A 17,699-nucleotide genomic window follows, 5' to 3' on the forward strand; every position below is an offset into this window, starting at 1 on the left:
AGCTGTGACGACAACCGGCATTACCTAAGGCGGCATCCCATCTCATCTAGCCTTCACATTAAGCTGGAAGCTGCATCACTGCATACTGCGAACTTGACAACTCTGCGCCATTCCAACTCCTTGAACCGATTTCTACTCCCTTTTTCTTCTTCCCATTGTCTTCTCTTTTCTTTGTATTTGAGCGAGTCTTTTGCATCTACACCGGCAATTAATCATGGTGAGTGCGCGCGCATTGCTGCCGTGCAGAGGGGGAGGTGAATGAATAGCTTCAGGAAGCTGACGTTTTGAAACCAGTCTGCCCAGAACTCGGCGGGTATCCAGACCCTCCTCGATGTACGTATTGACGAATGCGCGCATGATTTCTACCACTGTCTCAATAGGATCGATACGACTTTAAGGAAGATGCTGGGCGATGACGGTTCATGGTACTGATGCTATGTTGGTAGGCTGAGAGAGAGGCATCCAAGATTGTACAGAAGGGTACGCTGGCACCGCCCTAGTAGGGCTGCATTCTTCTCTCTTGGACTGTGACTGACTTCTCCTTGTGTGCATATAGCTCGAGAATGTGAGTGATATCCATACACCGCACCGCACCGCACCCGCAATTCTCGATCGAACTTTCTATGTCTGCTGGAATGGAATGCGAGAATACACGAATCCAAAGCTACAACGATAAATCTGACCTGTAAACGACGTACATAGTCCGAACCAAGCGCGTCAAGGAGGCTCGTGACGAGGCAAAGAAGGAAATCGCCGACTACAAGGCCAGCAAGGAAGACGAATTCAAGAAGTTTGAAGCCGAGGTACGAACATGGAACCTCCTATCCCCCCTCCGAGCAAGACACAATGAGGAAGAAAAAAAAAGTTCTTGGCCTAACGTATTTCCCGACTACAGCACAGCAAGGGCAACGAGGCTGCCGAGCAGGAGGCGAACAAGGAGGCCGAGAAGCAGATTGCCGTGATTAAGGAGGCCGGCAAGAAGAACCAGGAGACCGTTGTGAAGAACCTGCTGCAGGCTGTGTTTGATGTTAAGCCTGTGGCTGCGTGAATTTAATTACGCTGAAGTGGATTTGTTGTTGTTGCGAGGTGTGAAGTGTATATTGAAGTAGAGGATAATATGGGATTGACCTTTTATACTAGCGGCTGGGAGAGAGGGATGGTGGAAACGCTCGTACTCTACCGGTACTGATGCTATGCTCGATCAAGTTTGCACATTAACTTATATTTAAAACTACATTTTTGCTCATTATAACTTGCGCTTCTCTGCTGGTTTCAATTAGTTGAGAAAATCTATCAGGGTGCTCAGCATCTCGCCCATATCCTTGCTGTCTTCCTCTGTGGTATCCAGCTCGCTCAATTGCTCTTTAAGCGTCTTCTGTATCGATTTAAAGTCATCGTCCGTCTCCGCCAACAGTCGCCCGATCTTCTGATTTGCGCCTCCGTCTTCGGCAATGAGCCATGCCAGGATGACGTCGGCGAGCTGGAGGTTAAATAGTCCGGCGTCCATCTTGCGCGAGAGCAGCTGAATTTCACGATCCTCCTCTGCATCGCGTGAATTTATCGACTCTTGCTGATGCGCCTCTTCGGCGGCTTTTATGCGCGTGGTATAGTCTCTGTGTAGCTTTACTAATTTGGTCGTCTTTTCGTAGTCCTTTTCGACGAATTTGGCCAGCAAGCGTATCCGTTCCGCGGATTCGGCGGGCAGCAGTCGCAGCATCGAGGCGAATATGGAGAGCAAGGGCCCAATGAGGCGGTTATCTTGCGTCTTGTTGAACAGGGTAAATGTGGTTTTCAGTCCTCCTGCCTCGACTATTCTCTGGCATATCTCGACACTGGTGGCACCGCCTGTCGCGTGATCCAACAGGCGTAATGACGGGTTCTTTGCCATTTTGCTCTCCTTGATCATGATGAGACAGAGTTCGGTTCCTTCAGCTTCGAGGAACTTGGCTCTCCCAGCAGGTATGTCGACCAGACATGTAAGACTTTCGAATAGATTCTCTACAAACTCCTCCTCTGGGCTTCCCTTTTCTGGATCTCGTCGACGATAAGGAGCTACTAGCTGAAGCATAGTGTCAATGATGTCTAAGCTGATTAGCTTGTCGCAGTTTTCGGGCGCTGTCTGAGCGAGAATAGCCAGGATCTCCGCAGCATACTGCTTGTTCTGGGTCACCGGCGACTCGCTGCGCTGAATGCGCTGCAGCAGCCACTTCAGCAGGGCGTCCTCTTCGCACATTCGCGTAGTGACGGATTTCTGGGAGCTGAGATTTTCTAACACACTGAGAGAATGATAAACGCCTGTGCGATCAGACTCGTCCTCTTCGTTGAAGCGGGTCAAGTTGGACACTAGCAGGCCAAACAGGTCACTGTCAATTAATGCGCCAACTAACGTGTCCCATTGCTCAGTCTCTGTAACGACGTCATCGTCTGTAAGCTCTCCGATGATCTCAATGGCATCAATGGCGATGTCTGTATTCTCGTGCGTCAGCAGGCTGACCAAGCTCCCTGCACTTCCCAGTTTGACGAACTCCTCGTACAGCTCCGAGGATTCAGCAAGCAGAGAGAGATTCTTTATTTCAGCATCAAGATCGGCTTCGCTGTCGATGAACTTGTGCGGCTCGTCCTCGAACCTGGCGCGCAGTTCCGAGTTCTTGGTGATGAGCTTCTCGAGGTTGAGCGCCGTTCTTCTGAGCCAGGCGCCGTCTATCTTGCCCACGTCACCGCCTGCTTCGGCTTTGTCGACGAAATCGAGGATCTCGGATTCTTGCTTGGAGATGCCGCCGCCGAAGAAGCGACCTTCTTCGTCATCGCCGGCGTCGTCTTCCGGTGGCAATTCGGGGCCGAATTCATCGTCATCGGCGGGATTCTCTTCTACTTCGTCTTCGACTTGGGCATGGCGATGGACGGTGCGGTCGCTCAGCTTGGTGGCTTTGTAAATTTCATCTGTGGAGAGCAGCCAATTGGTTAGCATCAAGCCAAGTACAATGTTGGTCTATGGCCTGTCATTCTTGACAATGCATTGTGATGCAGCGTCTCGTGTTCTCACTTACTGGGGTCGCGAATCGGCTGCTCGAGTTTGCGCTTGCTGATGGAGCCTGATGCCTGAGAGCAGGTAGTTAGTAAGAATACACATGCATATGTCAATGCGCGGAACCCAAAGAGCCGTATTCTTCCTCATACCTTGAAAATGTCATCAACATTCGCCATTGTGTCCACGCAAGAGCTCTGTTGTGATATTTATCCAGTTACAGCTGCTATGCATCCAAGTATACACTAAAGCTCCTAGCATCATAGGCCTAGGTCTAGCAGCTCTGGCACCTTTATCGCAGCCCCTGTCCTTCAGTTACGGCACTCGCGGGGCGATAAGGTTCTACTCCGGATTTGCGCTCTACAGAGGCAGCGATCCGCTAACGGGGCACCAGATCCCAAAACGGTTAGTCCGCATCATGCCAGACATTCGAGGCTGCATTGGCCAATTAGGATGCCTGGGAGCCTGGCATTTCCTACTTTGGCACAAACGTGTACTAGTGTACTGGTACCCGTCCATTTGGAGCAGCACAACGGCCAGGGGTTGGAAAAGGGGACGAGACGCTGTGGGTTAGGGGTCGGTTTTAAGGGCTCCATGCAGCGGCATTGGCCTGCGAGTTTGGCACTAAGCGACAAGCTGCTGGGACAGGCGTCTCTTTAGCCTCAAGCGAGCAACTCTAGACGGCCGACTGGTCACTATCAGGGGGAGGTTTTGTGGCCTGGCAGCGGCGGGCCTGACAGCGGTAATATCGTGTGGTAGCACCACATGGTTGCGGCGGTGAGCGCTGTGATCAGCGGTGCATGCCAGGCGCTGTCGGCGCTGTGGGCGGCGTCTGGTCCTCGCCAGCGCCAGGCACAGGTACCGGTACTTGAGCTTGGGCTGGTGCTTCGCAGCAAAGCAACTCCCAGCCTGTCCCCACGATCCACCGTCCAGGGAACGTCCATCCAAATCCCCGATTTTCTCTGCGCTGGGTGCATGCAGACGGGATTTACAGCAGCTGCTGTGGGATGCGGCCGATCTGAGCGTCTCTGTGCCTCTCTCTCTCACATCCTGCCGCGATCTGGCTTCAGCTCGAATCGCTAAAACAAAACATTAAGTCGGATCGTGTTTGTGGTCATGGCTATCTGCCGCACAAGCGCGATATCCAGGCCTGCACATCTCCACGACCCACGTTGTACGAGTAAGATTGACCCGGGAGAGGCGACTATTGGCTGACACGGGAGCCTGCTCTAATCTGGTAACTTGCAGAGCATGCAGCAATCGCATCCCTTTGACGATAACATCATCTCCCGCCGAGCAAATCGCTCTGCTCCCACCGAACCCTCGTCGCCGCCGCCGCCGCCACCGCAGGCGTCGCTACGAGAGGCTCCCGGCATTGAGGCCGTGCTGTCGAGCCCGCCCAAGCCGCCAGTTCTGCGCTCCGTCTTCTCGTCCGCCCGCCTGCCGCGAAGCTCGTCGCTGATCCCGCCGCTGCACGGCTCGCCGCCCAACGCCAGCATTGCTGCTAATAATACGCAGCCTCACCACGCAAACGCAAGCCATCAGACGCATCGCGGCACCGTGCACCCCCCCGTCAGTCTCAAGCGGCCGTCAACACCGTCGCCGCAGCTCAACAGGGGCGCCAGCTCCGGAGCGTCGCCGCAAGAAGCCTCCCAGACCCGCAACCGCTGGTCGACGTCGTCCATCTCGTCTGCCTCAAGTCGCACGTCCCCTTATGCCTCTCGCCAGGCCTCGATATCGCACCCACGTATCCGTCGCGCCAGCCTTGAAGCAGCTGTTTCTCCCCCCTCGGCTCCTCCTCCTCCTCTCCCATCCGCCCAGGCACCTCGCAAACCGTCTTACACGGGCCGAAGCCGTTTCAACTCTTCAGACAGCGGCACCATGCCCACATCGGCACATCCAATGAGGTCTGACTCGAGTATGTCCATGAGGCATTACGAGAACGGCCAGCTACGCTCCGTATCGCCCAATCCTTACGCAAATACCGCCACCACCACTGCATCGTCGACCGCCAGAATGCCGCATGAACACCATGATCCATACGCCCCTCGGGGCCATTCAAGGGACCACTCTGGGAAAAGCAGCAGAGACCTGGGCAAGCCCCGCGCTCAGAAAAACCCCTCTCAAAAGGCAATGCTGTCTCGTGCGCTGCAAAAGGCCAACACTGCAGTACAGCTTGACAATGCTCAGAATTTCGAAGGCGCTCGAGAAGCGTATGCCGAGGCCTGTGATTTGCTACAACAGGTGCTGGATCGAACTTCGGGGGATGAGGATAAGCGGAAGCTTGAAGCAATTGTAGGTTTTGAGTCCTTGCATTGAAAGACCCAAGATGAAGATGAAGATGAAGATGAAGAACCAGGGAGAAGAACCAAGCAAAGGCTACCCATGTACTTGAGCTAACGAGACATATTCAGCGCCAAACTTATACCAGCCGTATCGACGAGCTAGATCAAATGGGCCCTTGGCAAGATGAAGCTGTCAAGGCTCTGCCCGCCCGACCAGGAAGCGAAGATTACAGCTCGTCCATATACATGCATCAGGACTACGAAATGATGGATGAGGCTCCTAGAATTGAAACTGCAAGAGTTATAAGTATTATTGGAGATGGCGATTCCCCGATTGCGAATCAGTGGCAGCAATCTGCAGGTTATACGACAACAGATACGCTGCAGCCCACGCGTACTTTGGGGCCAGGGATGCTACAGTCCTCCTTTTCCCGGTCTCCTCGGCGACTCCGCTCTACAGAAAATCTCCGGGCACAGAGTCAACAAGAGGCTCAGTATGCGCCGGCCCCTCTATCACCTCGTTCGCCGTCGCCAATGAAGATGCGTGAGGAGGAGTATACCGATATGGCACACGAGCACCACGAGCCTCATCACCAGAATCACCACCAACACCACTACCACCAGCGACAACCTAGCGACTCCGTCCTACCTTACGACATGCAAGATTTTACAGAAGGAACCCAAAATTCATGGCTGGATCCAATTGATGAATCGGGTGCTTCAACGGCTTCGTCTGTACATTCGCGTACATCGTCGCTTGGCTACCGCCGACGCCACATAAGGGCGGCGAGCGGTAACACAGAGGCCGAATTCGACACAGCGCTGGACGCTGCTATCGAAGCTGCATATGACGACGGTTATGAGCCCATGGAACCTGAAGATTACGATGACATAGATCCTAGCGAAGATGCCGTCGCAAGTGTAATGCAAAGGGTAGAGAAGGCACGCGAACAAGTTAGACAGACCGAACAGGAAGCGTATGACGAACTAGCGATGCTACGACAGGCACAGCAGCAGAACCAACAGCAGTTCCAAGAAGAGGAGGATAAATATACCCCAGACGGATTCTACGAGGATAATTCTTCTGAAGATGAAGAGAGGCTGCTAGACGAGATAACCCGCGACTTCGCAATCGAAGACTTTACCATGGCACAGCCGCAGTCGAATAACGCAACGATATCGGCCAGCCAGCAGGAAGCATGGAATGAAGACGAGACACGGCCAGACTTTATATCAGGTGTTCGGTCATTTTCTGCTCTATCTCAAAGACCACCCATCCCCCAAGCATCAACCATGATGCAACCAGCAGCACCACCTCCAACTACAACATTACCAGAGCTACCAAAAGGCTCTGCTTCTCCATCCCAAGGCGTGCAGAATCGCAAAACGTATGGGCAAAATCCAAAGCAGCTAAAGATTGAAACCTCGAATCTCGGGCAGTCAAATACCAGAACGGTGTATGACGACGAAGAGATATCCCCAAGCACGGTAGACAGGGACCTAGTAGAGGCGCTGGTCCGAGGAGCCAGTGCACACCCTGCAAAACAACTGAATGCGGCAGAAAACGAGTCAAAGATTCCCGGATCACCAGGTACCAGGAGAAGGCTGGCGGAAGGAGAAGATGGGGCTGCTGCCAGTGGGTCGCCATCCATTCACAGATTGAAGAAGAACTTTTCATCTTCTAGCTTACGAAGCATGAAGAATCGAAATATGTCAGTGTCACATCTTGACGATAGCTCGGACGTATCTCCCGGCACCCCCATGGGCAATCCCTTTGGCAAGGCGCCTGCTGTGCCTGCGCTGCCGACGCCTCTAATCACTTCATTCAGGGACAATATGGAGGCCGGCGGCGGCGCTGGGCTCCATCTGTTTGACGACAATTTTCATGTGGCGGCCACTCCCGGTCCTCAGAGTCCAGTTTTCTCAACGGAAGTTCCTGCGCCTCTGGAGCCTTGCCCCAATGACTTTATGCTGCGACCGTTTTGGTTGATGCGGTGTCTCTACCAAACACTGGTGCACCCCAAGGGTGGCTACGTCAGCACGAAGCTATTTGTACCGCGGGATGTCTGGCGTGTGAAGGGCGTCAAAATTAAGAACATTGAAGATAAAGTTGCAAACTGCGATTATCTGACTGCGGCGCTGCTGAAGCTAGCCAAGGTTGACACGTTTGATGCGGATGCTGTGCTGGAAGAAATGCAATCCCTCGAGAACGTTCTTGAACAGGTCCAGTCGTCCCTGGCCCGGAAGCTCGGGAGCGAGGTTGGAGTTCAGGGCTCGGGCAACATCTTTAAAGATGCCTCCATGGACGGAGAGGGAGGCTCAAATGTACCACGTTCGGGTAGTGTATCTGGGAAAGCATCTGCGTTTTCATGGCGAAGACTTCGACCGAAGACGTCGGGCGTTGGGCTGGGTGGGTCATATAGCAACCGCAATGCTAGTATGGAAGTCAAGGAGGCAACAACGCTGGCGACTCTTCCCATGACGCCGAAGCCGACGAGCCGTCCGACCAAACGAGATGTCAGCCAGGCTCAGTTTATTGGCCCCAATGCAATGTATATGGGCTCGCTAGCCCGTTTATTTGATGCTGCGCAAGCAATTGGTAAGTCCTAGCGATATTATGCTCACGCTCTTGTCTCTTTATGAGAGACAAAAATCAGATAGACTAACATGGAAGATGTAGATCAAATCGCAAGGCAAGTCGAAGACCCCGGTCTGCGACATGCAGACAAAACCCAAGTCGGCCTGGAGCTTTGTACACGCCACGCGGCCGAATTCTTTGGCTTCTACATCTGTCGGTTCGTTCTCGCCGATCTTGGCCTACTACTAGACAAATTCCTCAAGAGAGGAAGCGAATGGGTTCTTACATAAGAGTGGAAAGAGGAGGAGTTGCAAGAGTTGCTGTGTTTTATACAATGTGATACCTTACGATCAAGAGACGGAAATAATTAATCTGGAACTTAGAATAATGTTCATGACGATTGGACGATTATATATATATACCTATATATAGTAATGGCACGCTACGTGGGATATTAAGTGCCGATATCAGACGGCGGACGTCGCGTTTAGAAGATGTTTTATGAAGAGAAGTGAGTGGGTGAGTGGGCTGTTTACAATGATTCAGCTATTACAATACTTGCGTGTACATAGACATATATATATTCCCTACGGTTGCGGCCATCAGTTACAAGGCAACGGATGAAATTTGAACAAGTAAAATAAACGAAAGAAGAATAAAAAAACGACTTGAAGAGAGTATTCTTTTGAGTTGAGATTCCATTTGCCATAGCCATAGTTATCATGCCATTAGCTGATGTTGCCCACCCTAGAGGGGCCGTCATCGCAAGAGCGGAACTAATCCGCCCCAAAGAGGAAAATTCGCCTGGCCTCCACAGCTTAGAGACGCTCCAACCCTCAACCTCTGCAGCTTTGCGCCAAACCACAGCGACATCGCACAGTCGTTGCTCGATGCAAGCGCTGTCGATTCCCAGATGAGCCTGGCTGGGAGAGCTGGACGAGCCTGGACTCGACAATGGCTGACGCCGCCGCGGAGCCAGGCGCTCGGCTGGACGAGCAGCTTTAATGGCAGCAGCTGTAACAGCAGCAGCAGCATCTTCAATAGGCGGCTGCCGGTCCCTTGCTGCTCCTCGAGTCGATATCGCGGGCTTGCCTCACAGGCTAAACTGACTCCTGCACAGCTTGAGGCGCGGATTGCGGCGATTCCGATTGAGCGATATAGAAACTTTTGCATCGTCGCGCACATTGATCATGGCAAGAGCACGCTGAGCGATCGGCTGCTGGAGCTCACGGGGACGATCTCGGCGAGCGATGCGAACAAGCAGATTCTCGTAAGCTATTGGTGTACTATTCTTCCGGCAGCGTGAGAACTGAAACGGTGGACTCTTTGCAGGACAAACTCGACGTCGAGCGCGAGCGTGGCATCACGGTCAAGGCCCAGACATGCACCATGATCTACAAGCACAACGGCCTCGACTACCTGCTGCATCTCGTCGATACACCCGGCCATGTTGATTTCCGCGCCGAAGTAACCCGTTCATATGCCAGCTGCGGCGGCGCCTTGCTGCTGATCGACGCCAGCCAAGGAATCCAGGCGCAGACGGTGTCCAACTTTCACCTCGCATTTGCGCAGGACCTGGCGCTGGTGCCCGTCATTAACAAGATTGATATGCCGTCGGCGGATGTGCCCCGTGTTTTGGATCAGATGGAAACGAGCTTCGAATTGGACCCCAAGAAGGCGATTATGGTGAGCGCGAAGACGGGCAAGGGTGTTGGTAATCTTTTGCCGGCTGTGGTGGAGGGGATCCCTCACCCTATTGGCGATGAAAGCAAGCCGCTTAAGATGCTCCTGGTTGATTCCTGGTACGACACTTTCAAGGGTGTGGTTCTCCTTGTGAGACTTTTCGATGGATCCATCAAGGCTGGCGATAATGTTATATCGTTGGGTACAGGCATGAAGTATACAGTCGGCCAGGTTGGTATTCAGTACCCCAACGCAACACCACAGTCGGTCCTTCGTGCGGGCCAAGTCGGATACGTATACTTTAACCCGGGTATGAAGAGGATTCAGGATGCCAAGCTGGGAGATACCTTCACCACGGTTGGCGAGGAGGAGACGGTTGAGCCGTGCCCGGGTTTCGAAGAACCGAAGCCCATGGTGTTCGTTGCCGCTTTTCCTACCGACCAGAGCGACTACCACCGTCTTGCTGATAGTATCAATCAACTCGTACTCAACGATCGCAGCGTGACGCTGCAAAAGGACTTTTCCGAAGCTCTCGGATCGGGATGGCGTCTTGGATTCCTGGGCAGTCTTCACTGCTCCGTCTTTCAGGACCGTCTAAGACAGGAGCACGGCCGTAACATCATCATCACCGAGCCTACTGTGCCCACCAAGATTGTGTACGCCGACGAGACAGAGGAGATTGTGCAGAACCCGGCTTTATTCCCCGACATGAGTGATCATAAAATTAGGTCTGCAACACTATACGAGCCGTGAGTATAAAGAAGGCAATGGCACAAAATACATTTAAAAGATACTTGACTAACTTTGGTTCGTGGTTGATAGCTTTGTCAAGGCGACAATTACGGTTCCTGAGGAATACCTCGGCCGAGTCATTGAGCTTTGCGAAGGCAACCGCGGTGAGCAGCAGAGTTTGGAGTTTTTCCATACAGATCAAGTCATCTTGACGTATGACATTCCCGCTTCGCAGCTCGTCGACGATTTATTCGGAAAGCTCAAAGGCGTGTCGTAAGTTCTATCTAGCCCATAACATACCACCGCTGCATGCTATTCGAATCCCAGTATACTAATCTGTGGGCTATAGAAAGGGCTATGCGACTCTCGACTACGAAGACGCCGGGTGGCGCCAAAGCAAGCTTGTGAAGCTGCAGCTGCTTGTCAACAGACAACCCGTGGATGCCATCTGCCGAGTGGTGCATTCGACGCAGGTAGAACGCCTGGGCCGGCAGTGGGTCACCAAGTTCAAAGAACACGTCGATCGCCAAATGTTTGGTTAGTTATTTCATGCTATGAATCGTGTAACTCGTTGCCTGCTAACCTTTCTCGAAAAGAGGTCGTCATTCAAGCTATTGTGGGCAACAAGGTGATTGCCAGAGAAACTATCAAGCCGTTCCGAAAAGACGTGCTGGCGAAGCTGCATGCCAGTGACATCACTAGACGGAGGAAGCTATTGGAGAAGCAAAAGGAGGGAAGAAAGAGGCTTAGAGCGGTGGGCAATGTGATTATTGACCAGTCGGCGTTTCAGAGCTTCTTGTCAAAATAAAGGTAGCGTTTTTATGTCATGTGTATATATATACGTATGTATATACTCTATGAATCAATATTCAATCAACCGCCTATCGTGTAGAATACAAATCTATCAATGCCATCCATCTCTATTCATACAGCTCTATCCATCCATCAGTTCACCTCCTTCTCACCACGACTTCCATTTTCCTCCTCCGCATCATCTGGAAGCTCGCAGCCCACCTCAACCCTCTTCGCCCACGACCACCCCATCCCTCCCTCCAGCGTCGACTGATCCATCTTCAAAGGCACCAACCCCCCATCCGTCCCCTCGTCGTCAAACTCGAAGATCCGATAATCCGCATTGAAATACCACCAGCTCGTCACGGCCGTCCTCAGAAACGCAGAGTGCGTAAACACAAAGATCAGGTCCTCCGGCCGCTGGCGGAGCTTGTCGAGCGCGCGCCGAGCTCGGCCGAGGATGGCGGAGCGGGTGTAGCCAAAGAGGCTGCGGGCCGCGGGGGATGAAGTCTTATCCGGCCACAGGGGGTGGATGGCAGAGAAGTCGAACGCGGGCGAGGCGAATTGGAATTTGGTGTGGTTGTCCTTGAGGAGGGCGAGGAGAGAGGCGGGAGAGCCGGTGTCGCAGGGGTGGTTGGAGTTTTCTAGTTTGTTTTTTGTTTGGTGAGATGACGAGGAGTTTTGAAGAGTGCGAGAGTATGTATGTGGGTTGTAAATGCAAAAAAAAAAAAAAAAAAAAAAGAAAAAAAAAAGGATAACATGATACACAAGTAAGAGACAGTACAAAAATGATGTCTTTGAAGAAGGCTGTGTGTGTGTCATTGGAAAGATGGTGTAAGTCAAACGTACCCTGCCAATCAGCATCCGCCTCAATCTTGATTCCTCGCTCAACCAGCCAATCGGCCGCCAAGCTCGCCGTCTGCAGCGTCCTCAGCATGGGACTCGCGACAATGGCAATTTTGCCGTCAAACGACGAGAAGCGCTGGGCGAGGTTGTGGCGGAGCTGGGCGCATTGCTGGATGCCGAGGTCGGTGAGGCGAGGGTCGGGGATGGAATGGTCCTGTGGGAAAATGTGCGTATGAGGATGATTGTTTTATTTTACATCAAACGGGGTACTTATTGGCTTCGTTGTGGAGGGCCTGGGCGTGGCGGATGAGGACGATTGTGGGAGGCATGGCTGGTTTTGGCGAGTGCTGGAAAAGGCTGTGGTGTTGAGATGGATGGATGGATGGATGTAAGTGAAAGTGAGTCAGTCAGTTGCAAGTGAGTGAGTGAGTGAGTGAGCGGTGGATATAGAGTTTGATGCCGATCAGGTAATCAAGATTTAGTTTGCCTAGTGCGGCATCTACTAATCTATTTTTATCCGTTACGCGGTTTGCCGTTGCTTTTGGACCCGAGCAGCAAAAGATTGTCTTCATCCCCCGTGAAGCAATTTGATGTCGTTTGTTGATGTCGCTCACGGGAAATAAATTGTACCAGGCAGGTACCTGTGAAATTCCGTGCTGTTGCGTCTTCAATGTGCCTCCTCGTACCCGGTACGTACAGCCTACAGACCAGTCCACTTTGATGACGGGCTTTAGCGGCAGCACCCGCATACTGCAATAGTCTTCTAAGTCGATCCTTTTGAGATTTTCTCAACTTCAGGGTCAATGCTAATGAGCTGATAGAGGGTTGTTGTTTAGAAAATCTCGGATATGTCCATTTTACAGCCATCGTACGGGAGTTCTTTTCTGCTATTTTGGTAGCTTGGTCTGACTGTCTGTTATGCTCCAAATGATATACAAGAGATGTGACGAGGCATGTTGCCTTTAAGGATTATTAGGGTTCTGAACTGTGCTGCTGATTGTATAAGCCATATTAGTATGTATACGGCCGAAGGATGGCCTTTCAAACAGACGCTTACAGTCAACCATTGACAGGGTGACCTGCAGTCTTCTACTGCTGTATTTAGAGTTATATCAGGAACCCCAAGAGGTCGCTTGAACTTTAGGGCTCGCAATAATTCGTACCTTGTACACGTGAATGCTGCCATTTCAACATATCTCTTCCCATTTGGTAAAATAAAGTACAGCAATCCTTCTTGATGATTGAGCTTTAAAAAGGGGCAGCATTTGCATATGAACCAGCTTTCTACGTCACTCATCCACTTCCTCAGTATCCCACCGCTTTCTCCATCATCACTTATCGAGCCACCAACCTTTTAACCATTATTAAACATGTACCAAGTCTATTCAGCGGCCAGATCCCAACTAAAATGGATGAGGCGCCATAAACGGGTCCTGGTGGGAAATCGTTACGCGTCCATGTGAGGGATTGGGAGTTATATGTTGAACAAGGAAATACTAGTCCGATATACTTGCGTGGATCACATAGAGCATATACATATAAGAGGTTCTGCCTCCACATTTGTTGAATAGATAGCTGGCATCTTTCACAATGCTCGTTACCCATTATTCTCGGCTCAACAATTTCCACTCTCGTATATAATCACTTGCCTAGCCTGGACTATTGCCCCTTATGAAACCTCATCTGTTTCTTCCATCTCCTCTACTGGTTATACTGCTTACACTGCTTCAACCCTACGGAGCCGCATCTACTTGGCCCAGTCCGTGTAAGTCAGCAGAATAGGAAACCGAGAAACCACCCAGCAACACATGATGTCTTTCCTTCCAATCATCCAAGCTGCCCTTCTCGCAGTTGCAGTCACAGCTGCAACCGCACCCACCTCAAACTCAACAAGCCCAATCCAAGAACCCGATTGGGCCTCCATCATCCCAAGCCGTGAGCTCGAGTACCACGACTGCTACAACGGCCTCAAGTGTGCTCGTCTCTCCGTCCCCCTTGACTGGCGCAACGCCAGCGACAACCGCCTCACACACATCGCCATGGTAAAGCTGCCTGCCGCCGTCCCAGACAATGACGCCACCTTTGGCGGCACCGTCATCATCAACCCAGGAGGCCCAGGACTCTCCGGCGTCAGCTATCTCGTCGAAAGAGGCGCCAACGTCCAAAAGCTGCTCGTCGACATCCCCGACACCCGCCACTACGAGGTCGTCTCGTTCGATCCGCGGGGCATCGGCAGGACAACCCCAACGGTAAACTGCTTCCGCTCAAACGAGCTCACCCGCATGGCTTGGACTCTGGAAAACCACGCCAGGGGCCCGCTGAGCTCTGGGCCAGTCATCAGCTACGGTCTTGGGCTCTGGAGATTCCACTATTCGCGCTGCCAGCAAGAGGACAGCATGAGGGGCCCCGACGAGGAGGCACTGAAGTTTGTCAACACCCCGAGCGTGGCCCGCGACATGGTGGAGATTGTCGACAAGATTGACGAGCTGAGGAAGCGTGAGGCAGCCAAACGGCAGAAGCCTCCACAGAAGAAGCCCGAGGACAAGGACCCGACAGTCGCGCGGATCCAGTACATCGGATGGTCGTACGGCAGCATCCTGGGCAACTACTTTGCGTCCATGTTCCCCGGGCGAGTCGGACGCATGGTTCTCGACGGCGTCATGGATCCCAGAGACTACGCCACCGGTTCTGTAAGTCAAAAGTCCACCATCGTTTTTATCGCTTCTGCAACTTCACTTACCCAAGAAACGAAAACCGCTGTCTCTAACCAATAGCATGTAGGGCTGGGTCTCCAACACCCAGGACACAGACAAACTGCTCGAAGAGTTCTGGAAGACCTGCTACGCCGCCGGCGCCCGCCTCTGCCCCTTTTACAAGACAGACAATGACTGGAAAGCGGCTCAGCAGCGCTTCTACAAATGGGTCGCCCACCTCGACGACTATCCCGCGGCCACAAAGTCGCCCTCAGGCGGACTGATGGCTCTCAGAGGGGAGGACGTCCGCCGCATCGTCGCCAACGCCCTGTACAGCCCTCTTCAGCATTTCCGACCCCTCGCGCTGGCGCTCTACGAAGGGATGAAGGGCAACCCGACGCGGCTGTTCAAATGGACCGATGCAGAGATCCCAAAGATCGAAGATGCTCGTCGCGGCGCGCAAAACGTCTCGACCACGCCGGCAGTCAAGGAGGAGCAGGTCATGGCCGTTCTCTGCACCGACGGCCAGGACATCAGCAGCCGCCAAGTCGCCTGGTGGCAGGAGACCGTCTCTGACCAGCACAAGCAGTCGAAGCTCCTCGGCTATCTCTGGGCGGCGATCCGCTTCTCGTGCTCGGCCTGGCAGCTCCGCCCCAGCTGGGAGTTCCGCGGGCCCTTTCAATCGCCCGCGCACAGCGTCAAGCTCGAGACGGACCGCCCAGCCGCGCCGCTGCTGTTCCTCAGCACGCTGCTCGATCCCGTGACGCCGCTCAGGGTCGCCAAGCTGGCGGCCAGGAGCCACGTCGGGTCCGTCGTCGTGACGCAGAAGAGCCTGGGCCACACGGCCTGGGGCAGCGCGCCGAGCAAGTGCACATGGAAGATTGTCTCCAAGTATCTATTCACGGGCGTTATGCCTGAGACGGGGACGGTGTGCGAGGAGGACTGCGGGCCGTGGGACGAGAAGTGCAATGCGTTTGAGGTGGCGCAGAAGTTTGACGTTGATGAAAGGGCGTGGAGGGCCATGTTTGATGCGAAAGAGCCGTCTCGACTTCGACAGGTGCCCCTTGGATTGGAGTAAAAGGGTCGACTTCACTTATTTGTTATACATTTACTAAGCAGCATGTTTATTTAATCACTAAATGATACCCGTACTTAAACTATAATAACATATAATAAAATGATATATTCTTCACAATCATTTTACATACAAGCAACCTCAGCTAATAGGCAAGTGAAGGTACTGAGTAACAGAACCAAGGTGTTAGATATTCATGTATTCAAAATCACCCTGGCAAGATTCAAACAAGTTTCCACTTTTTTTCAATTTCTAGTTTGGTTATACATATCTATTAACTATGTCCAGATGCAAATCCAAATCAAGCATTGGCATACTGCTTGTTGAACGCCCGTCCAATAACCATCCTTCTAATCTCTGAAGTACCGGCTCCAATCTCATACAGCTTGGCACTATAACACACAAAAGTTAGATCAAATCAATTTATCACAGTAAACGTCAAAAGGAAACTTACTCTCTTAGCAATCGAGAAGCGGGCATCTCCTCCATGTAGCCCATACCACCCAACAGCTGGATAGAGTCGAGCGCAACCTCCGTCGCCCTCTCAGCCGCGTACAGAATAGCTCCAGCGCAGTCCTCGGTGCGAATCACGCCCTGCTCGTCAACCTGGCGAGCAGTGTTGTAAGTATAGGCGCGCGAGGCCTGCAGCTTGGTGTACATGTCGGCCAGACGGCCCTGGACCAGCTGGTTGTGGGCAATTGGCTGGCCAAACTGCTTGCGCTGGTGGCTGTAGGGCAGGGCAACATCCAGAGCAGCCTGCATGAGACCCAGGGGCCCGGCGCTGAGAACCAGGCGCTCCAGATCGAGACCCTCCATCAGCACGCGGACACCGCCGTTGAGCTTGCCGAGGATGTTCTCGGTGGGCACGAAGACGTTCTCAAACATGAGCTCGCCCGTGTTGGAGCCGCGCATGCCCATCTTGTCGAGCTTGCGCGCGCACGAGAAGCCCTCGGCCGTGGTATCGACCAGGAAGGCGGTGATGCCCTTGGATCCCTTCTCGGGCTCCGTCTTGGCATAGACGACAATGACGTTGGCGTCGGGTCCGTTGGTGATCCACATCTTGGAGCCGTTGAGGACGTAGCCGCCGTCAACGGGCTTGGCCGTGGTCCTCATGCTGACGACATCAGAGCCAGAGCCAGACTCGGACATGGCCAGGGCACCGACACTGGTGCCGGCGATGAGGCCCGGCAGATACTTGGCCTTTTGCTCGGCATTGCCATTCAGCGAGATCTGGTTGACGCACAGCTGCGAGTGCGCGGCGTAGCTCAGGCCAATCGATCCAGAAGCGCGCGAGATCTCCTCGAGCACAATGCAGTGCGCCTGGTAGCCCATTCCAAGACCGCCGTAGTCCTCGTCCGCCGTCACGCCGAGGAAGCCAGCCTCGCCGAGCTTCGCCCACATCTCAGCCGGGAAGGCATTTGTCTTGTCGGTGCGCGCGGCGAGCTCTTCGGGGATCTCGCGGCGGGTGAAGTCGTGGACGCGTTCGCGCAGCTCGTCGAGCTCTTCGTGCGAGGGCGGAGCGAAGCCCTTGGGATGTTTCTGGGAGTGCAGGCGCTTCTGGCTGCAGATGGAGGATGAGAGGAGTGATGGTCGGAGGAGCGAAGCTGATGGTGATGACCGCGCGGGGCGGGCGAGTCTGGAAAAGGTCCTGAGGCTGGACATGGTGGGCGGTGCTGTGCTGGTGATGTGGATAAGATGATATGAGGGCAAGGTAAGGTATAGATGGTGTTGCGACGCTGCAATGTACGTCACTGGTGTAGATCGATCTAAGATCTATGCTTATACAACAGTGGGGGAGAGGCACAATGAGGGGAACAAGAGATGCAATGGTCAATGGGAGAAATAAAGAAAAAAAAAGACAAAGATCTGAAGATGTAAATTGAGAATAGAAAGAAAAAGGAGAAGAAAAAGCGTGACAGGTCAGAAATCGACAGAAAAAGAGAAATTCAGGATTAGAAAAACCCCAACTAAACTGCTTTGTGCCGTTCCC

The 17,699-nt window shown here is 53.0% G+C and overlaps 7 protein-coding genes across 8 annotated transcripts; 4 read left to right on the forward strand and 3 right to left on the reverse strand.

Annotated features, from left to right (window-relative positions):
• Positions 1-214: 214 nt before the first annotated feature.
• On the forward strand, positions 215-1,048 carry TrAFT101_002502 (uncharacterized protein; the record flags this gene model as incomplete). Its single annotated transcript, XM_024906053.2, has 6 exons — positions 215-217; positions 295-333; positions 447-480; positions 557-565; positions 703-803; positions 896-1,048. 6 exons carry the CDS (start codon positions 215-217, stop codon positions 1,046-1,048), a joined length of 339 nt encoding a protein of 112 aa, XP_024763613.1.
• Positions 1,049-1,263: 215 nt separating this feature from the next.
• Positions 1,264-3,326, reverse strand: TrAFT101_002503 (uncharacterized protein). The gene is made up of 3 exons (XM_024899400.2): positions 3,178-3,326; positions 3,048-3,099; positions 1,264-2,940 (listed from the first exon to the last, which is right to left on the reverse strand). Exons 1-3 carry the CDS (start codon positions 3,202-3,204, stop codon positions 1,277-1,279), a joined length of 1,743 nt encoding a protein of 580 aa, XP_024763614.2. The 5' UTR covers positions 3,205-3,326; the 3' UTR covers positions 1,264-1,276.
• A 640-nt stretch (positions 3,327-3,966) lies between these two features.
• Positions 3,967-8,631, forward strand: TrAFT101_002504 (uncharacterized protein). Its single transcript, XM_066126622.1, has 3 exons — positions 3,967-5,320; positions 5,440-7,909; positions 7,991-8,631. Exons 1-3 carry the CDS (start codon positions 4,277-4,279, stop codon positions 8,176-8,178), a joined length of 3,702 nt encoding a protein of 1,233 aa, XP_065982726.1. The 5' UTR covers positions 3,967-4,276; the 3' UTR covers positions 8,179-8,631.
• Positions 8,632-8,722: 91 nt separating this feature from the next.
• GUF1 (Translation factor guf1 mitochondrial) lies at positions 8,723-11,459 on the forward strand. The gene is made up of 5 exons (XM_024902325.2): positions 8,723-9,158; positions 9,221-10,320; positions 10,394-10,576; positions 10,653-10,840; positions 10,900-11,459. The coding sequence occupies exons 1-5, from the start codon at positions 8,802-8,804 to the stop codon at positions 11,109-11,111; spliced, it is 2,040 nt and encodes a 679-aa protein (XP_024763616.2). The 5' UTR covers positions 8,723-8,801; the 3' UTR covers positions 11,112-11,459.
• On the reverse strand, positions 11,142-12,310 carry TrAFT101_002506 (uncharacterized protein). 2 transcript variants are annotated; one of them, XM_066126624.1, is made up of 3 exons: positions 12,216-12,310; positions 11,945-12,157; positions 11,142-11,739 (listed from the first exon to the last, which is right to left on the reverse strand). In XM_066126624.1, the coding sequence occupies exons 1-3, from the start codon at positions 12,268-12,270 to the stop codon at positions 11,249-11,251; spliced, it is 759 nt and encodes a 252-aa protein (XP_065982727.1). In that variant the 5' UTR covers positions 12,271-12,310; the 3' UTR covers positions 11,142-11,248. The 2 variants fall into 2 exon arrangements, with proteins under 2 accessions (XP_065982727.1, XP_065982728.1); XM_066126623.1 differs by having other exon boundaries at positions 11,945-12,310.
• Positions 12,311-13,749: 1,439 nt separating this feature from the next.
• TrAFT101_002507 (uncharacterized protein) lies at positions 13,750-15,712 on the forward strand (the record flags this gene model as incomplete). The annotated part of the gene is made up of 2 exons (XM_066126625.1): positions 13,750-14,631; positions 14,723-15,712. 2 exons carry the CDS (start codon positions 13,750-13,752, stop codon positions 15,710-15,712), a joined length of 1,872 nt encoding a protein of 623 aa, XP_065982729.1.
• Positions 15,713-15,920: 208 nt separating this feature from the next.
• Positions 15,921-17,666, reverse strand: TrAFT101_002508 (uncharacterized protein). Its single transcript, XM_024901738.2, has 2 exons — positions 16,164-17,666; positions 15,921-16,101 (listed from the first exon to the last, which is right to left on the reverse strand). Exons 1-2 carry the CDS (start codon positions 17,369-17,371, stop codon positions 16,011-16,013), a joined length of 1,299 nt encoding a protein of 432 aa, XP_024763619.2. The 5' UTR covers positions 17,372-17,666; the 3' UTR covers positions 15,921-16,010.
• Between the last annotated feature and the right edge of the window lie 33 nt (positions 17,667-17,699).

Source organism: Trichoderma asperellum, chromosome 2 (genome assembly GCF_020647865.1).
Source record: "Trichoderma asperellum chromosome 2, complete sequence".
NCBI classification, from domain to species: Eukaryota; Fungi; Ascomycota; class Sordariomycetes; order Hypocreales; family Hypocreaceae; genus Trichoderma; species Trichoderma asperellum.

Excerpts from the sequence above, each read along its gene's own strand:
- TrAFT101_002503 (XM_024899400.2), bottom strand. The coding sequence starts at position 3,204 with ATGGCGAATGTTGATGACATTTTCAAG. Across the intron at positions 3,100-3,177 it reads ATGTTGATGACATTTTCAAG|GCATCAGGCTCCATCAGCAA; the intron begins GTATGAGGAAGA and ends ACCTGCTCTCAG. Across the intron at positions 2,941-3,047 it reads GCAGCCGATTCGCGACCCCA|ATGAAATTTACAAAGCCACC; the intron begins GTAAGTGAGAAC and ends TGCTCTCCACAG.
- TrAFT101_002504 (XM_066126622.1), top strand. The coding sequence starts at position 4,277 with ATGCAGCAATCGCATCCCTTTGACGATAACATCATCTCCCGCCGAGCA. Across the intron at positions 5,321-5,439 it reads AGCGGAAGCTTGAAGCAATT|CGCCAAACTTATACCAGCCG; the intron begins GTAGGTTTTGAG and ends AGACATATTCAG. Across the intron at positions 7,910-7,990 it reads TGATGCTGCGCAAGCAATTG|ATCAAATCGCAAGGCAAGTC; the intron begins GTAAGTCCTAGC and ends TGGAAGATGTAG.
- GUF1 (XM_024902325.2), top strand. The coding sequence starts at position 8,802 with ATGAGCCTGGCTGGGAGAGCTGGACGAGCCTGGACTCGACAATGGCTG. Across the intron at positions 10,577-10,652 it reads GGAAAGCTCAAAGGCGTGTC|AAAGGGCTATGCGACTCTCG; the intron begins GTAAGTTCTATC and ends TGTGGGCTATAG. Across the intron at positions 10,841-10,899 it reads CGTCGATCGCCAAATGTTTG|AGGTCGTCATTCAAGCTATT; the intron begins GTTAGTTATTTC and ends TTTCTCGAAAAG.
- TrAFT101_002506 (XM_066126624.1), bottom strand. The coding sequence starts at position 12,270 with ATGCCTCCCACAATCGTCCTCATCCGCCACGCCCAGGCCCTCCACAAC. Across the intron at positions 12,158-12,215 it reads GGCCCTCCACAACGAAGCCA|AGGACCATTCCATCCCCGAC; the intron begins ATAAGTACCCCG and ends ACATTTTCCCAC. Across the intron at positions 11,740-11,944 it reads GGCGGATGCTGATTGGCAGG|AAAACTCCAACCACCCCTGC; the intron begins GTACGTTTGACT and ends AAAACAAACTAG.
- TrAFT101_002508 (XM_024901738.2), bottom strand. The coding sequence starts at position 17,371 with ATGTCCAGCCTCAGGACCTTTTCCAGACTCGCCCGCCCCGCGCGGTCA. Across the intron at positions 16,102-16,163 it reads GCTTCTCGATTGCTAAGAGA|TGCCAAGCTGTATGAGATTG; the intron begins GTAAGTTTCCTT and ends TGTGTGTTATAG.